General features: G+C 41.6%; 1 protein-coding gene across 6 annotated transcripts in view; it reads left to right on the top strand.

The window, feature by feature from the left end:
- Window positions 1-16,947, top strand: part of SETDB1 (SET domain bifurcated histone lysine methyltransferase 1) — a 43,690-nt gene that overhangs the window by 14,580 nt on the left and 12,163 nt on the right. For 3 of the 6 annotated variants that reach the window (XM_045295706.1, XM_030887164.2, XM_045295705.1), the window contains exons 5-14: window positions 2,146-2,245; window positions 3,183-3,308; window positions 3,469-3,670; window positions 4,683-4,756; window positions 5,588-5,778; window positions 7,289-7,418; window positions 8,043-8,199; window positions 8,291-8,446; window positions 8,949-9,581; window positions 10,046-10,162. In XM_045295706.1, coding sequence (XP_045151641.1) covers window positions 2,146-2,245; window positions 3,183-3,308; window positions 3,469-3,670; window positions 4,683-4,756; window positions 5,588-5,778; window positions 7,289-7,418; window positions 8,043-8,199; window positions 8,291-8,446; window positions 8,949-9,581; window positions 10,046-10,162 — 1,886 coding nt within the window. Of the gene's footprint in view, window positions 1-2,145; window positions 2,246-3,182; window positions 3,309-3,468; window positions 3,671-4,682; window positions 4,757-5,587; window positions 5,779-7,127; window positions 7,203-7,288; window positions 7,419-8,042; window positions 8,200-8,290; window positions 8,447-8,948; window positions 9,586-10,045; window positions 10,163-16,947 lie in introns of those variants that run through there. The other 3 variants (XM_004716602.2, XM_045295707.1, XM_045295708.1) reach the window with 3 other exon arrangements.

The raw sequence follows: 16,947 nt of genomic DNA, 5'->3' as shown, positions 1-16,947 counted from the left end.
TATTTCTTCCTCTTACTATTATGGTCTTTGTTTTACCTCATTAATCTTGTTAGACCTGGGTCTGTTCATTTGTATAACTAAGAGTGATGGATGAAAGCCAAAATAGATAACTCTTAAGAAATAGTTTCAGGGGTACAGGAAGCGGGTGGGGAGATGGAACTGACAGCAATGGTGACTGTAATAACCCCACTCAAAGGGAACAAATAACAATTGCAGGTGAATGGATACATTGGATGGTGTAAGATACGGCACACAAAAAATTATATATGTGTGATATAATAATAAGCGTGCCTGAGGAGTAGGGGAGAAGAGGGAGGGGATAAAGGGGAGCTGATATCCAAGAGTTCAAGAAGAAACTGATGGTGGTAGCTATTGTAAATTTATGCATGATCTAACTGAATTATGGGTTGTTATAATTCTGTAAGAGCTCCCAAATATGTAATAGGGTTCCTGGGGAGTAGGGGAAAGGAGGGCAGAAAAAAGAGCTGATACCAAGAGCTCAATAGAGAGTAAATGTTTAGAAAATAATGACGGCAACATGTACAAATATGCTTGATACAGTTGATATATGGATTGTTAAAAGAGCTGTTAGAGCCCCCAATAAAGTGATATTTTAATAATAAAGAAATAAAAATCAGGAAAGGTGTGCATCTTTCACCCTTATTATTCAGCATGTATAATCTGGGAAGCTAGATGATATGAAGAGGTCGACATCAGGATTGGAGAAAGGCTTATTAACAACCTGTAATATTCAGATGATACAGCTTTTCTTGCTGAGAGAAATGGGGCCTTGAAGCACTTGCTAATGAATATCAAAGACTGCAGCCTTCAGTCTGGCTTACAAATAAAAATCATCAGAACTGGACCGAGAGATAGGATCATGGTAAACCGGAGAAAAGATCGAAGTTGTCAAAGATTTCATCTTTGGATGCACAGTCAGTGCTCAAGAAGCAACAGTTAAGAAATCAACCATGTTGGACAAATCCGCTACACATACCCTCTTTAAAGTGTTGAATTATAAGGATTTCAGTTGAGAACTTAGGGGTGCCTGATCAAACCGTAGTATGAAAATTGACCTCATATATATGTGAAAGTTGGACATTGAATAAAGAAGACCAAAGAAGAATCCATGCAGTTGGGTTATGGTGCTGGTGATGAATAAAGTGCCAAGGACTGTCAGGGGAATAAACAAATTTGTCTTGGAAGAAGTACAGTCAAAATGCTCCTTGAAATTGAGAGTGGCAAGATTTCGTCTCATCTACTTTGGACATATTGCTAGAATAGATTAGTCCCTAGAAAAGGACATCAGCTTGGAGGGGCAAGAAAAAAGAGGAAGACCCTCAGCAAGATGAATTGACAGTGCGGTTGCAGCAGTGGGCTGCAACATCACAATAACTGTGAGGATGGCACAGAACAGACACACTTTTTTCTGTTGTGCATAGGGTCCCTGTGAGTCAGAACCACCTTGATGGCACCTACAGCAACAACATACTAATCTTAGAGGACAGAGTAGAACTCCCCTCAGAGAGGATCTAGACTAGAATCCTCAGGGACTCACACTGCCTCATCTTTCTCCTGCAGAGCAACTGGTAGGTTCAAACCACCTACCTGCCCGTTAGCCAGGCCTTTACCCACTGTACCACCAAGGCTTCTTGTGTACTAACTAACCAAACCCACCTGTGCTAAGTCTGATTCATAACGACCCTATATAGGGTTTCCAAGAGTATCAATCTTGACAGAAGTAGACAGGCTCTTTCTCCCACAGAGCAACTGGTGGGTTTGTACTGCATACCATGTTGTTAGCACCCAGCTGCTAACCCTCCCTGCATCCTGTGCACTAGGACTGAGTCCTGAATGAATGTGGCATTGAGCACTGAGTACCCAAGTGTAATTCCCAAAGCTGATTTCTGAGTCAAGTCTGTAATAGCAACTGGATAAGGTAAATGTAAGACCAAACATGACTCACTGCATTTTGATTTTTTTAAATGTGGACTTCAAAAAGTTCAAAGAAATATTCAGTTCAGTGATAATGGAATTCTTCCACAAACTGTTTGAAACCCCTCATACAAGATATTTGTAATTCTCAAGTTATTTCTAACCTGTGTGCTATTTTGGAGCATTTCTCTCTCATTTCTTTTCCCTTAGCTCCGTGAAGCTATGGCTGCCTTAAGAAAGTCAGCTCAAGATGTCCAGAAGTTCATGGATGCTGTCAACAAGAAGAGCAGTTCCCAAGATCTACATAAAGGTCAGAGTCAGGATGTGTCTGTGGGTGCGGGTGGGCAGGTAATTCCTACATAGAGCTTGTAGATAACTGACTGTGCAACTGTTCTATTATTAACACCTCTATATCCATAGTCAATAGTAAATAAATGGTGCTTTTGTTTTTATTGTCTGCTTAATCCTGCCAATTCTTTTTTTTATTTCCTGCCAAATTTTTAAAGATACACTTTGGTAGTCACCAAACCCCAATTACACTGATACTGACTTCCCAGTTTGTGATGATTGTACCCAAATGCCTTTTGAAACCTGTTGCTATCAATTCATTTCCAACTCATCACCCTATAGGGCAGAGAAGAACTGCCCCAGGGCGTTTCCAAGGTCTTTATGAAAACAGACTGCCACATTTTTCTCCCATGGAGCAGCTGATCATATTTGAATGACTAACCTTTTAGTTAGCGGCTGGCCGCTTCATCACTCTGTTGCCAGGGCTCCTTAGTACCTTTTTAGCCCTCTCCCTCTAGTCCAGTGGTTCTCAAACTGTGGGTCACGACCCCTTTGAGGGTCGAACAACCCTTTCACAGGGGTCGCCTGATTCCTAACAGTAGCAAAATGACAGTTATGAAGTAACAACGAAAATAATTTTATGGTTGGGGGGTCACCACAACATGAGGAACTGTGTTAAAGGGTCACGGCATTAGGAAGGTTGAGAACCATGGATTTACATTTGGGGAATGTAAGAGTATTGAGGTGCTTGTGAACCTCCAGTATTCAGGTTTCTCCTGTTAGCATAAACGACTGAGCGCCTTATCTCTTGTGGTTTTGTGTTTGGCCAAGCAAGCAGCAAAAATGGCTACAGAGCAACCGTTTCTCCACTTCCCTTGAATGCCCTGCTACCTTCTCTTTCCTTTCATTCTCTACCCAGTGTGTGACATGTGTTAGTACAACTCTGCTTTCTTCCATAGGAACCTTGAGTCAGATGTCTGGGGAACTGAGCAAAGATGGTGACCTGATAGTCAGCATGCGGATTCTGGGCAAGAAGAGAACTAAGACGTGGCACAAAGGCACCCTTATTGCCATCCAAACAGTTGGTATGTTCAGATGAGAGGAAGACCCATGAAAAGCAGCCCTGCAGGAGGTCTCCGCTGCCAGTTGCTTCTTTTCCCCACAGCCTTGCCCTCTGGGTCAGCCAGGGTTATGCCATACACTGTCTTATTTGCTTTTAAATGATCCACTTTCTCGTTTACTCAGGGCCAGGGAAGAAGTACAAGGTTAAATTTGACAACAAAGGGAAGAGTCTGCTGTCGGGGAACCATATTGCCTATGATTACCATCCTCCAGCTGACAAGCTATATGTGGGCAGTAGAGTTGTGGCCAAATACAAAGATGGGAACCAGGTCTGGCTCTATGCTGGCATTGTAGCTGAGACACCGAATGTCAAAAACAAGCTCAGGTAAAGGTACCTGCACCAGCGGATTGTAAAAGGAATGGAGGAGAGCTCAGCACTGGTCCATCAAGCCATACTCCAGATTTCATAGTTAGCCTTTGTATTCTTAGTCTCCCGGAGCCAGAAACCCACTTAGGTTTTTCACAGTAGAAGTCACAGTGCGTGATTCTTTTCCTTCCTTCCTTCCTTCCTTCCTTCCTTCCTTCCTTCCTTCCTTCCTTCCTTCCTTTCCTTTTTAAGGTAAAAACTTGAGATTGATTAATAATTCAGGAAATGGGAATTTATGTAGGAGAAAGAGATAAAAGTGCAGACTATTTAAAAAAAAAAGTGCAGACTAAGTAGTTTTCAGCAACATAGGAACGAGAATAAATGGTTTTGAACAAATGGATATGTTGGGTAGATTAAGGGAGAATTCCTAACTCTTAGGGTAGAAAGAAAGAATACCATATTTTTGCAGATAAAGCCCCTACATAAACAATGCACTTACACAGAAGAGAGGGCTTCCAAAAGTTTATGGGAAAATGTAATGAAAGGATAATGGAATTTTTTCACAAACTTTTAAAATTATATAACATGCTTAGTATATGTAGAGAACTAACATGCTAAGGCAGTGGTTCTCAACCCGTGGGTCGCAACCCCTTTGGGGTTGAATGACCCTTTCACAGGGGTCACCTGATTCATAATAGTAGCAAAATTACAGTTATGAAGTAGCAACAAAAATAATTTTATGGTTGGGGGAGTCACCACAACATGAGGAGCTGTATGAAAGGGTCGTGGCATAGGAAGGTTGAGAACCACTGTACTAGGGGGTTGCACAATTAGCAAAAACATTCATCACGTGCAATTTTGGTGTGTAAAATGCAGTAGTCGGAAGAAGGCAGTGGTGTGGAACAGCATCCGCAGAGTGTTTGCTATGCTGACTCAGGAGAGGAAGCCCTAACAAAATGATCGCTGTCATTCATGCTTAGTGTGCCTGTGTTCATGTCTCCAGACTGTTTACATTGCTCTTCCTTTACAGGTTTCTCATATTTTTTGATGATGGCTATGCATCTTACGTCACACAGTCTGAGCTGTACCCAATCTGCCGGCCTTGTGAGTATATTCTCCTTCCTTTGTTCTGTTCCTTACCTCTCTGACCTTGTATTTTTTCTTGAGAAACCCAATTGAACAGCTCTTGATTTTTAGTTATTTGGGGTACACAAATTCCCCCAGTTTCAAGAGAGTAACACAAGCTTGGTTAAAAGTCCTTCGGGTGATTCCGTTTTATCCATTTTATCTCTGGTGCTAGGTCTTTATAGCTTTAGATGGTCCTAACTGACCTTGAGTGAACTGCTCTTTACTGCAGCTAAATAACTGAAGTTTGGAGAGGTACTTCTGTTTAGTCTTCATGTTTCACCTAAGTTCATGTAAATCTGCAGACTGCATAGTTTTCTGTGGAAAGAGACTTCATGGGCATCTCTGTACTTATTGCTCTGACTTAGGCACAGACTTCCACAAAATCAAGTGTTTCTCGTTGCTGAAAGGTCAGCTAAGACCTCTGTGTTTCCACATATCGTGTCCCTTCAAAACCTACTAGAGAATGAAAAGGAAGGATTTTCTTTTCCTATCAAAAGATAACATCTGGTCTCTTTAGATTACTTCTTATATCAAGTTGTAGGAATTGTCGCATGGATATTTCTAAGAAGAAACATCCAATTATATGAAATGATTGAAGATGCTAACATATCAGTTTGTGCATGGATATATTAGGTTTAATACTTAAGATAGCCTTATTTTTATTTTCTGTGGAGTTACGATTTCTCTCTTTTTTGTCCTCTCTCCCTGCCAACCAGAAAAATATCAAATATCCTTTTGCCGTTTGTAGTTCTTTATCAAGATATCCCCTGCCTGCCTTCTCTTAGCCCTTTTTCTCTCTTGGGACAGTGAAAAAGACGTGGGAGGACATAGAAGACATCTCCTGCCGAGACTTCATAGAGGAATATATCACTGCCTACCCCAACCGCCCCATGGTGCTTCTCAAAAGTGGCCAGCTTATCAAGACTGAATGGGAAGGCACCTGGTGGAAGTCCCGGGTCGAGGAGGTGGATGGCAGCCTCGTCAGGATCCTCTTCCTGGTACCGTTTCTCTCTAGAGTTTTGGAGGCAGGGGTAAGGGGTATAGGAGACAATACTGAGGATGATTTTTGCAGAGATGCCTTACTTTGCCACCTTCTTGTCCTTCTGTACTGTTTGTAGCCCCACTTTGTCTTTCTCTTCCTCTGTGGGTGGCTATTGAAAATTAATTTAATTGATACTTCCTGCATTCTTTGGCTTTTCATTTTTCTCTAGGAATAATCATACTGAGGACAGGTGCAGTAAAAGTAGATGCTTCACGTTGTCCATAGCTGGGGATTTGATGACAAAATGAAGCAAGGGGATAGTGTGACAAAGAAACTCATTTAGAGGACTAGAGGGCTTGATGATTTTCCAAGTTTAGCTCCTAGATCTGGTATACCCTCCATTATCTTCTCTCTCACCTTTTTTTTTTTTATAAATCATTTTATTGGGGGCTCGGACAACTGTTAGCATAATCCATACATCCATCCAGTGTGTCAAGCACATTTGTACATTTGTTGCCATCATCATTCTCAAAACATTTGTTTGGTATCAATGTTGGTATCAGCTCCTCCTTTTTTCCCCTCCCTCCCGAACCCTTGATAATTTATAAATTATTATTTTTCCATGTCTTAACACTGTCTGATGTCTGATGTCCCCCTTCACTCACTTTTCTGTTGTCCATCCCCCAGGGAAGGGTTTATATGTAGATCATTGTGATCGGTTACCCCTTTCTCCCCCACCTTCCCCTTACCCTCCTGGTATGTCTACTCTCATTATTGGTCCTGAGGGGTTTATCTGTCCTGAATTCCCCTCTCTCACCTTCTTGCTGCAGTTAATTTTTTCTCTATGTGCTGCCTCAGCCCTTTGTTCCTAAGGCCTTTGTGATCCTTGTCACACTTTTTAGTTCTGACATCTCTCTCTTCTACAATTTCTTTTCTTTTTGAGGTCACTTTACTGGGGCTCTTAAAGCCTTACAACAATCCATACATCAATTGTATCAAGCATATTTATACATATGTTGTCATTATTATTTTCTAAACATTTATTTTCTATTTGAGCCCTTAGTATCAACTCCTTTTTTCCCCTCCCTCTCCCCCTCCAACCCTCGTGACCCCTTGATAAAATTATAAATTATTATTTTCATATCTTACACAAACCGCTGTCTCCCTCCACGGTTTCTGTTGTTCCTCCCCCTAAGGGGTGGGGAAGAGTATGTGTCAATCATTGGAATCTGTTCCCCCTTGCTCCCCTGCTTTCCCCACCTTCACCCTACCCCCCCCTACTCCCATGTCTGTCCCTGAGGGGTTTATCTCTTCTACATTTGCTTAAACAATTAATCTATCTTTTTTTCTTCATTATATTTCTAGTCCCTGCAGTAGTACATGGCACACAAGTTGTTGACCAGATAGAAGTTAAGGGCTCATCAGGGAGATTTCCCAGAGGAGTCATATGGATAGCTATTCTCCATAGAGGCAGAATGGAGTCAAGCCTTTCAACTACACTTCGCCCCTTTCTTCACACCCTCCAGGATGACAAAAGATGTGAATGGATCTATCGGGGCTCTACACGGCTGGAACCTATGTTCAGCATGAAGACATCTTCGGCCTCTACATTGGAGAAGAAGCAAGGCGGACAACTCAGAACACGTCCGAACATGGGTATGTCTGACAGGCAACCTGGGGAAAAATTGGAGCTCAACCCGCAAGTATACTTCTATACAGTGACTGTTCTTTGTTTACCAGGCTGACACTACTGAGTCATTGGACCCAGGACTTGTGCTCTGAGTTGTTTCCAGTAGTGGTGACGGATTTGTGGCGCTGCCTCCACATGCTATGGCTTTGATTCTAAACAACACATAAAAGCCTGGCACAGCTGGCTTAGGTCATGGGTTACCTCTGTTACCCACCTGTGGATTCTCTGGTTTTATACTGTCGATGTTTTCTGTTCCTGGCAGCATACATCAGTGTTTTCTTACCAACACTAGTTGATCAAAGAATGCATTTTTAAAACTGTTAACCTACATCTAACGTAGTTACGGAGATATATCTTCTGAGGCAGAAAGACAAAGTATCATTATTTAATATCTAACCCAGTATAAGTGTTGGAAATTATATATGCCAGTACTGTCACTCATTGGTATAAACCATGACAACTGGAAATCTTAGTGTTTACTCATGTTCACATTACTGCTTTCTTATATTGAGTAAATTGAGAAGCAGGTGTGTGGATGAATCTGTTACCTTGTGATTATTTTCTCATTAGACCAATTTCTTTTTCTCAAGGTGCTGTTAGGAGTAAAGGCCCCGTGGTCCAGTACACCCAGGATCTGACTAGTACTGGGACGCAGTTCAAGCCAGTGGAACCCCAACAGCCCATGGCTCTGCCTGCCCCACCTGTCCAGCCTGCCCCGCCTCCTTCCCCACAGGCAGCTGACCTTGAGTGAGTGTGCTCATTCCCTTCCTTTTTTAAATGTCTTTGGTGATTTGTCTTCTGCATCCTTTACTATGTGACCTCTTCTCCTCTGTCTTAGAAGTTTAGAGAGCCAGCTTGCCCAGTCAAGAAAGCAGGTAGCTAAAAAAAGCACATCCTTCCGGCCAGGATCTGTGGGCTCTGGTCACTCCTCCCCTACGTCCCCTGCTCTCAGTGAAAGTGCTCCTGGGAAACCTGGGATCAATCAGACCTACAGGTGAGAAAATCTTAGGTTCTCTGTGGGTGGGTTGGCACTATAGGCTGAATGACCACTACATAGGGAATGCCCTTGGCTTTTAGGGGGTGAGTTAGTCTAAGCCTTAGTTAAAAAGGAGTTTGGACAAGGGAAGGACGCTTTCAGTGAATGAGAAACCGGGTGCCTAGACATACAGAATCACCTGAAAGTCTTTTGTGAAACATCTCACTAACCATGGTGCCATCATTGGTACCATGGAAAGGAAACACCGGAGAGCAGGGGGAAAAGGTAGAAGACTGGAGTCTTCATTCATAATTCACAGACAAGTACATTTCAGGGAAAGAGAGCACTGTTGAACTCGAGATATGCTGGGAAAGAGTAGTCGTGGAAAGGGTGACTTGGTTTTCTTGTCATCTTTTGCTTTAAGGCCATAGCTATTTGAAAGATGAGAAAGATGACTTAGTTTACAGATACAGTGGAGAGGTCCTGTGGCCTTATCTGTTTTCTTGCATCTCATTTGCAGATCACCTTTAGGCTCAACAACAGCTGCCCCCACATCCCCAGCCCCCGTAACACCCCCAGCCCCTCCAGCCTTCCTTGGCATGCTGGAGAGGGCCCCGGCAGAGCCCTCCTACCGTGCCCCCATGGAGAAGCTTTTCTACTTACCTCATGTCTGCAGCTACACTTGTCTGTCTCGGGTCAGACCTATGAGGAGTGAGCAGTACCGAGGCAAGAACCCGCTCCTGGTCCCGCTACTCTATGACTTCCGGCGGATGACAGCCCGGCGCCGAGTGAACCGCAAGATGGGCTTCCATGTTATCTATAAGACACCCTGTGGCCTCTGCCTTCGGACAATGCAAGAGATCGAACGCTACCTTTTTGAAACTGGCTGTGACTTCCTTTTCCTGGAGATGTTCTGTTTGGATCCCTATGTTCTTGTGGACCGGAAGTTTCAGCCTTATAAGCCTTTTTACTATATTTTGGACATCACCTATGGGAAGGAAGATGTTCCCCTATCTTGTGTCAATGAGATTGACACAACCCCCCCACCCCAAGTGGCCTACAGCAAGGAACGGATCCCAGGCAAGGGTGTTTTCATCAACACAGGCCCTGAATTTCTGGTTGGCTGTGACTGCAAGGATGGGTGCCGGGACAAGTGAGTTGGTGGGGGAATAGCTTGCCCTGCCAGCAGATTCCTCCTGGTTGCCTTACTCTCCGCCTCTTCCTTTATCTCATATCTGAACGGCTTCCCTCTTCTCCCATCTCCTTTGAATCCCATTTTCAGCGAGAGCCCCTGCTGTCAGGCCTCTGTGAGGTCACTGGTGTACAGAGGTGGGGTCTCCGTGCCCCTTCTGGGTAACCCTGGCCCAATGCTTCTTTGTGTCTTTCTCTGGTTCATTCCCTCTTTAAAAATTTTTTTGCTAACTTGAATCATGTTCTTAATGGTCACTTCATTTCATTTTTTCTCTTTTTTCTGAGTCTTATACCATTATTCTTCCTTTCTCATTTACTTGAGAAAAATATTAAAATTTCACTACCCCTTCTTGCTCCTTGTATTAGTACTGTTTATCTCTACACGTTTGACAGTCCTCGCTTATTGTCTCCCCCTCTCCTATTCAGGTCCAAATGTGCCTGCCACCAGCTAACTATCCAGGCTACAGCCTGCACCCCAGGGGGCCAAGTCAACCCGAACTCTGGCTACCAGTACAAGAGACTAGAAGAGTGTCTGCCCACAGGGTAAGTACCCACGGAAAGACTGAGTGCCATGTTCTCGTCTTTCTATGCGGGTAGGAACAATTTCAAAAACAGACTGCTTGAAAAAAGGGTGTTTTATGAACTAAATCTTAGGTCCTGAATTCCTAATACATGTTGCTTTCTCAGACTTTCTTAGAAATGAAGACACAGAAGGTTTAAGTAAACTCCAGCAATTTTCTTTTAAAAGATGATCATCCGTTTTATAGCTGCATGTGTATACAAACAGATTGGTGTTTACCACAAGAAGAAATCTTTGGAAATTAATTTTGTGAGAAATATATTTCTGAGGAGGAAAGAAGAAAAACAAAGCATGGTGTTTGTTCTTAACAGGTTTCCCCATAACTGGAGACAAAATCACCTATTACTTGAAACGACTAATAAATTTAAGTTAATGTAGTACAGATAGTACTATACCCTGAAGGGATCACAGTGGAGTTGATCAGAGGAGTCTTTCTAGTGGGGGAGAGTTTAAGAGGGCTTGGGACAGTGTTCAGGGAGCTGCATTGGAAATAAAGTTAGTCACAATTAGAAGCAAAAGATGTAAGGCATTCGTATTTAAAATTCTGAATGTATCCAAAGATGAAACCCTAAACCGATGATATGTCACTTAAAATAAAAGACACTTTTTATACAAACATTAGAAAGTGAGCTGCTTGGTGGTGGTCAGTGCTTAGAACACGACCTGATGTGTGGTAAGTGTCCAGGTATTTATTAAACGAAAGGATAAGCTTTGTGCTAAGCATGAATGAAACATTATCCCTAAGTTCAGGGAGCTTTTAGCCTGAGAGAAGACACACTTCTCTAAACACAAAATATGTGATTCATGCAGTGATGTAAGTCCAAGATTCGGAAGTAGTTTAAGAGAGGATGTGGCCCAAGTTCCATTATAACTTACACCAACAGTGCCGGACTCAGTTTGCACATTTTTTAGTATTAAGTTTTTCACGCAGCACAATAGGAATATAAAAAAACATATTCTCAAGGATTTTACATGTTGGATTCCATTTTAGATATATAGATACATACACACACTACACACTTTGTATATGAAAACCACTGTCTCATGGGTTACATAGGGAAGAATCACAACTTAAATTTGGAGAAGGACATGCTTAACATTTTTTTCTACTGCCTACTGATATTTTACAATTGTGAATATATGTATATAGCAATAATCTGCCATCTTAGCCATTTTTAAGTGTATGATTCAATGGCATTAATTACATTCACCATGTTGTACAGCCTCACAAAACATTTGCCATAACCCCAAGCAAAAAACTACCAAGTAAGCGATAAACTTCCTATTCCCCCTTTTCCCAAACCCCTGGTAACCAGTAAGAAACTTTTGTCTTTATGCACTTGCCTTTTTTAGGTATTTCCTATAAATAGTATCATAAAATAGGAGTCTCTGAGTGGCTCAAACAGTTGAGTGCTAGGCATCGAGGACGGTTTATTGCCACCCAGAAGCACCTCAGGAGACCAACCTGGTGGTCAGCCTCCAAAAGGTGGCAGCCTTAAAATCCCTGTGGAACAGCTCCGCTCTGCACAAGTGAGGTCTTCGGGAGTTGGCATTGACAGCGAGTAACAGCGGCACCATACAATAATTGCCTCTTTAAGTCTTGCCGTTTACTACTTAGTGTAACGTTTTCCAGGTGCAGTCCATGTCATAGCATGTATCAGATTTTCATTTCTTCTTGTAGCTGAATCATAGTTCATTGTATGATTATAACCCATTGCCATCAAGAAGATTCCAACCAACTAATGGAAACCCCTGTGTTTTCAGCGGAGCTATGGGCTCCACAGGGTTTACGATGGCTGCCATCTTTCAGAAGTCAGTCGCCAACCAGCCCTTTCTTCTGTGTCCCTTCCGGATGAGTTCAAACCACCAACCTTTGATTAGCAGCCAAGCATTTTGCTTACGTGTTTATCTGTTGATGAGCACTGAAATTGTTTCCACCTTTTGCTTATTTTGAACAGTGCTGCTAGGAACATTGGTGTACAAGTACCCAAATCCCTGTTTCTCCCTCTTTGGGGCAAATAACCAAGGAGTGGAATTGCTGGGTCATGTGGTAATTCTGAGTTTAAGTTTCTGAGCATCCTCCACATTGTTTTCGTGCCATTGTTTTTATGAATTTTGCTAACAGTCACAGAGACCTATGGTTTTGTTGGGAAAGACATCAGACAGGATATTTGCATTTCAGCCCCATATACTGACTGGCTTTCTTGCCATAGACAAACCTCTTCTTTAGTTGCATATCCTCATCTAACTTCTCTGTTATATTAGTTCATTCTTACAGCAAGTACATAAATTGAGGACCTATGATATGTCAACCATTGGCGGTTTCAGGGGTCAAGAATGAGGAGGATTATATGAGCTCCCTTGTTTTAAGGAGCTTTCATTCTGAGGGGAAGAAATAAAAGAACAGCAATGTGAGATAGTGACGAGTGCTGTGCACATAATTAAAACTGGAAGATGCTCTTGAATGAGACCAAGAAATTCCTTTCTGAGTGAGAAGGAGTTTTAAATTTGATACATGAATGAAAAGGGCAGTAGGTTCTCAAAAACCAGTGAAAGACTCATTACGGCTGTGCGGAAACTCGTAGGCAAGGGTGAGCGGCAAATCTAAAGAGGAGGAGGAAACTGGCAGTGAGGGATTTGTTAGGAGGAGAGAGGGCAGACAGACACTTCATCAGATGAAAAATGATTATCTTAATTCCACATTTCTGTGTGCTTTTTGAAGCCTCCTGGAGGGCTTCGTAAACCAGAATGAAAAGTTGGAATCAGATTTAAAGTGCAATATGAAGCCACTAAACACACACACAGGTACATGCACACCTGCATAGACCAGTGGAATTCAATTCAGAATCCAGAAATAACAACACATACAAACAGGCTTCAAAAAATTCGTGGAAAAAATGGAATTGAAAGATAATGGAAGTTTTCCACAACCCTTTTGAAGCTCTCTGATTTTTGACAAAAGTGTTGAGTCCATTTGATGGGGATAGAAGTCTTTTCAATAGATGGTGCTGGAGACATTGATTTCCACATGCAGAAAAGTGAAATGGCATCCATGGTTCACCCACTATTCACAAAAGCAAATTCAAAATGGATTAGGACCTAAATGTGAAAACTGAAACCATAAGACTTTTTTTTTTTTTAATAAGAGAACAAGCAAGAGCAACGCTGTTGTCAGAGCTAGCTTTCAGCAATGGATTATCTAATAACAAAGGTACAAGCAGGAAAAAGCAAGTAAATTAACTCATACATTTTTTAAAATTTGTTCACTAAAAGACTTTACCAAAAATAATGACCAGACTCGATAAAATATCTTCAGAAACCATAAGTTCAACAAGGATCTAGTAACAAAAAATGTGTATATAACTTTGACAACAAAAAAGACTACCCCATCATACAGTAGGTAATGGACTTGAGTGGTCATTTTACCTAAGAAGCATATTCATATAGCCACCAGACACATCAGAGAAATGTAAATCAAAACCCCAATTGAGATCATTTTATTCCTACTGGTATGGCTAAGATTAAAAAAAAAACAAAAACTTGGTGAGGATGTAGGGAAGTTTTATCCATTGTTGATGATAATGCGAAATACTATAGCCATAATGAGAAATGCTATAGTAGAAAAATGGCAAACTGATGGTTCCTCAAAAAACTAAAACAGAACTACCAGTAACCCAGCAATTCCATTCCTAGGTATATCCCCAAAGACTCTAGTCAATCAGTAAGAGAAAAGAAGTCTCAATGCATGCTACAATGAGGATGAAGGTGGACAACATTATGCGGAGTAAAGTAAGCCCGTAACTTAAAAGACGAATATTGTATGACAGAAAAGGAGAGAAGAAGAAAAAAATTGAGCCCATTGCCATCAAATCAATTCTCACTGACCCTATGGGATAGAACAGTGCCCCTTAGGGATTCGAAGGCTATAATCTTTACAGAAGCAGATTGCCACATCATTCTCCCAAAGAAGTCATTAGAGGATTTTAAGTAGACAAATTATGTCAGCTGACTCGTAAAGATTATCCTGGCTTCTATGTGGATAATAGCTTTTAGGGGGCAAAAGTCGATTGGGAAGAACAATTCTGAGATAATTACAGGAGTGTAAGTTTAAGGGAGTGGCAAGGGTTTATAGTGGAGGTGGCAGGAGAGATGAAGAGGATTGATTTGGAATGTAACATTGTATGGTTAGTTTTAATTACAAACAAACCATAATCCTGTACCACTGTTTACATTGGTAATGCTGGGTGCTAACTATGAGTGTTAATCCCCTTTTTAAAAAAAATATTTGAAATGTTTCCTAAAGATAAATATTAATGACCATAATTGATATGTCAGTGCCCTGCATAAGATTCTTTACTAGTTTCACACTGTACCTTGGATTTTACTTTCTTGACCTTGGGTCACAAACCAGCTTATTATCTGTTCTCTTATCTTTTTTCCTCCAAAATTGTTCCAACCACACTGGTAATACTTCAGTGCCTGCATCCAGCTCACCCAGTGTTTTACAGCCCACCGTTAGGCCTTTTGTACATGCTGCCCGTTCTTGGCACCCGTCCATTGTTTATGTAACTTACCCTTGAGCTGTCAGCGTTAACTGAAGAGAAACTTTCCCTGGTGCCTTTAAAACTAGGTCAGCCTTACTCCTTTTATTCCCTCTGACTGCCAGGTTTGTGTCTTGTATGGCAGTTGTGGCACTTGCATTTATTTTGATTGTTGACTTATTTGTGTTGTCTTTTTCATCAGAATGTAAGCTCCGGCGGCAGCGGCCACTAGGGCCTCCGAGGCAGCCCGGCCCCGGGGCGCAGGGGGGGCGGGGCGGGGGGAGGGGGGGCGCGGCACATGTAAGCTCCACGTCATCCTCCTTTGTGTCCTTGTTTGTCCTGCTTGTCATTTTAACACCAACACTTAACTAACTGTCTGATATATCAGAACTGTTCAGACAAATTTTGTTGAATGAATGATGCTCAGTACAACTATTCTGAAGTTTTCATGTGGTAGTGATTAGACCCATGTTCAATTTTGGCCCTACCCCTTCCAAGCTGATCCTTTCTTAACAGTTGTGAATAAGACATTAACAACCATTACACTTCTCTTGATAGTTACTTTGCATTTAATAAGCAAGTTTCAGAATCTCTTCTGACATCCGTTCTTCCCTGTCTTTTTAGTGATCTCTTACTTTCTTCTTGTTGGGTTTTCTCACAAGCCCTCTCATCTTCAGTCATCAGCACTTGGTGCGTTCAATATATTTTGAGAATGACCACTGAAACCCCAGCAAGATGTATTTGGGAATGTACTTTGGAACTTATGGATTTTCTTTAATTTTCTTCAGTTTCAACTTGAAATTGCACATGGGAAATTGATGATCTGTTCCACAGTTGGCCTCTGGCTCTGTCTGTCTGTCAGCTTCCCCATTATCTGTTTCCACAGGTGAAGTTTATTGGACTTCTGTGGCATGAGATCTGTGTGTGTGGTTGTTGATGGTGTTATTGAGAAAAGCATTTCTGATCAATAAGTTGTTTGATGGTCTTGTAGAATTCTGTCATGCTATCTATCTGTAGTGTCATTCCTATCAGCAAGCCGTTTTCCACCTCTATTCTTTGTTTCAACTTTCACATTCTAATCAGTATAAATGCATCTTGATTACATGTTTAATCAATCTCAGACTGCAGCAGGTCTAAAATGTATCATTTCTTCATCTTTTGTATTGTTAGCTGGTACACCAATTCATATGAACTGTTCTTCCTTGTAGACTCATGGAGATTAACGTATCCCTAACAATCTTGTACTTCAGGACAGATCTGGAAATGTTCTTTTTCTTTGCTCTTCAATTTGTTGTTCCCCACATAATAGACCATATGATTGTCTGGTTCAAAAGGACCAGTACCAATATAATTTACCTCACTTTAACACTTAGGATATCAATCCGTAAGCATTCTATTTCATGTTTGTCAACTTCTAGTGTTTCTTGATTCAGGCTTACAGATTCATATTAATGTATATTTGCAGTTATGAGAAATAACCCTGCATCATGCCAAAATGAGTTGAATCATACCCAAATGAGTTTTAAGTAAAAGAACTGAACAGATGCAAAGGGTAGCTCAAGAAAACAAGGTCGAGTATTAGGATGATATATCCAAGACTTGGAGTTAGGAAAAAGAGAAGAACACAATAAGCATTCTCAATCTGCCTGAAGAGTAGAAAAATAAAACTTCAAGTTGCATTACTACTAGGTTGTATGAGCAAAATAAAATGGAACACAAAGAATCATTATACGAAAAAGAATTGGTCAGTGTTCGCTCATTTCAAGGGCTAGTATACTTTCTTCTGTTAAACTGGCATTTTATGATGCTCACCTTCCCGACACAACTGCTGAAGACAAAGCAGGTGAATAAGCTAATGTGGTGAAGAAAGCTGATGGTGCCCTGCTATCAAAAAGTATAGCGTCTGGGGTCTTAAAAGCTTGAAGGTAAGCAAGCGGCCATCAAGCTCAGAAGCAACAAAGCCCACATGGAAGAAACACACCAGCCTATGCAATCACGAGGTGTCGAAGGGATCAAGTATAAGGCAGCATCAGAACAATAAATCTTAACATAATGAATGATGGGGGAGTGCGGAGTGGAGATCCAAAGCCCATTAGTAGGCCACTGGAGATCCCCTTGCAGAGGGGCCTTGGGGAGGAGATGAGCCAGTCAGGGTGCGATGTAGCAATGTTGAAAAATGCAACTTTCCTCTAGTTCCTAAATGTTTC

Source organism: Echinops telfairi, unplaced genomic scaffold (genome assembly GCF_000313985.2).
Source record: "Echinops telfairi isolate 266 unplaced genomic scaffold, ASM31398v2 ScPeMD7_5805;HRSCAF=6673, whole genome shotgun sequence".
NCBI lineage: Eukaryota > Metazoa > Chordata > Mammalia > Afrosoricida > Tenrecidae > Echinops > Echinops telfairi.
This window is presented reverse-complemented; position numbering and strand designations above follow the sequence as displayed.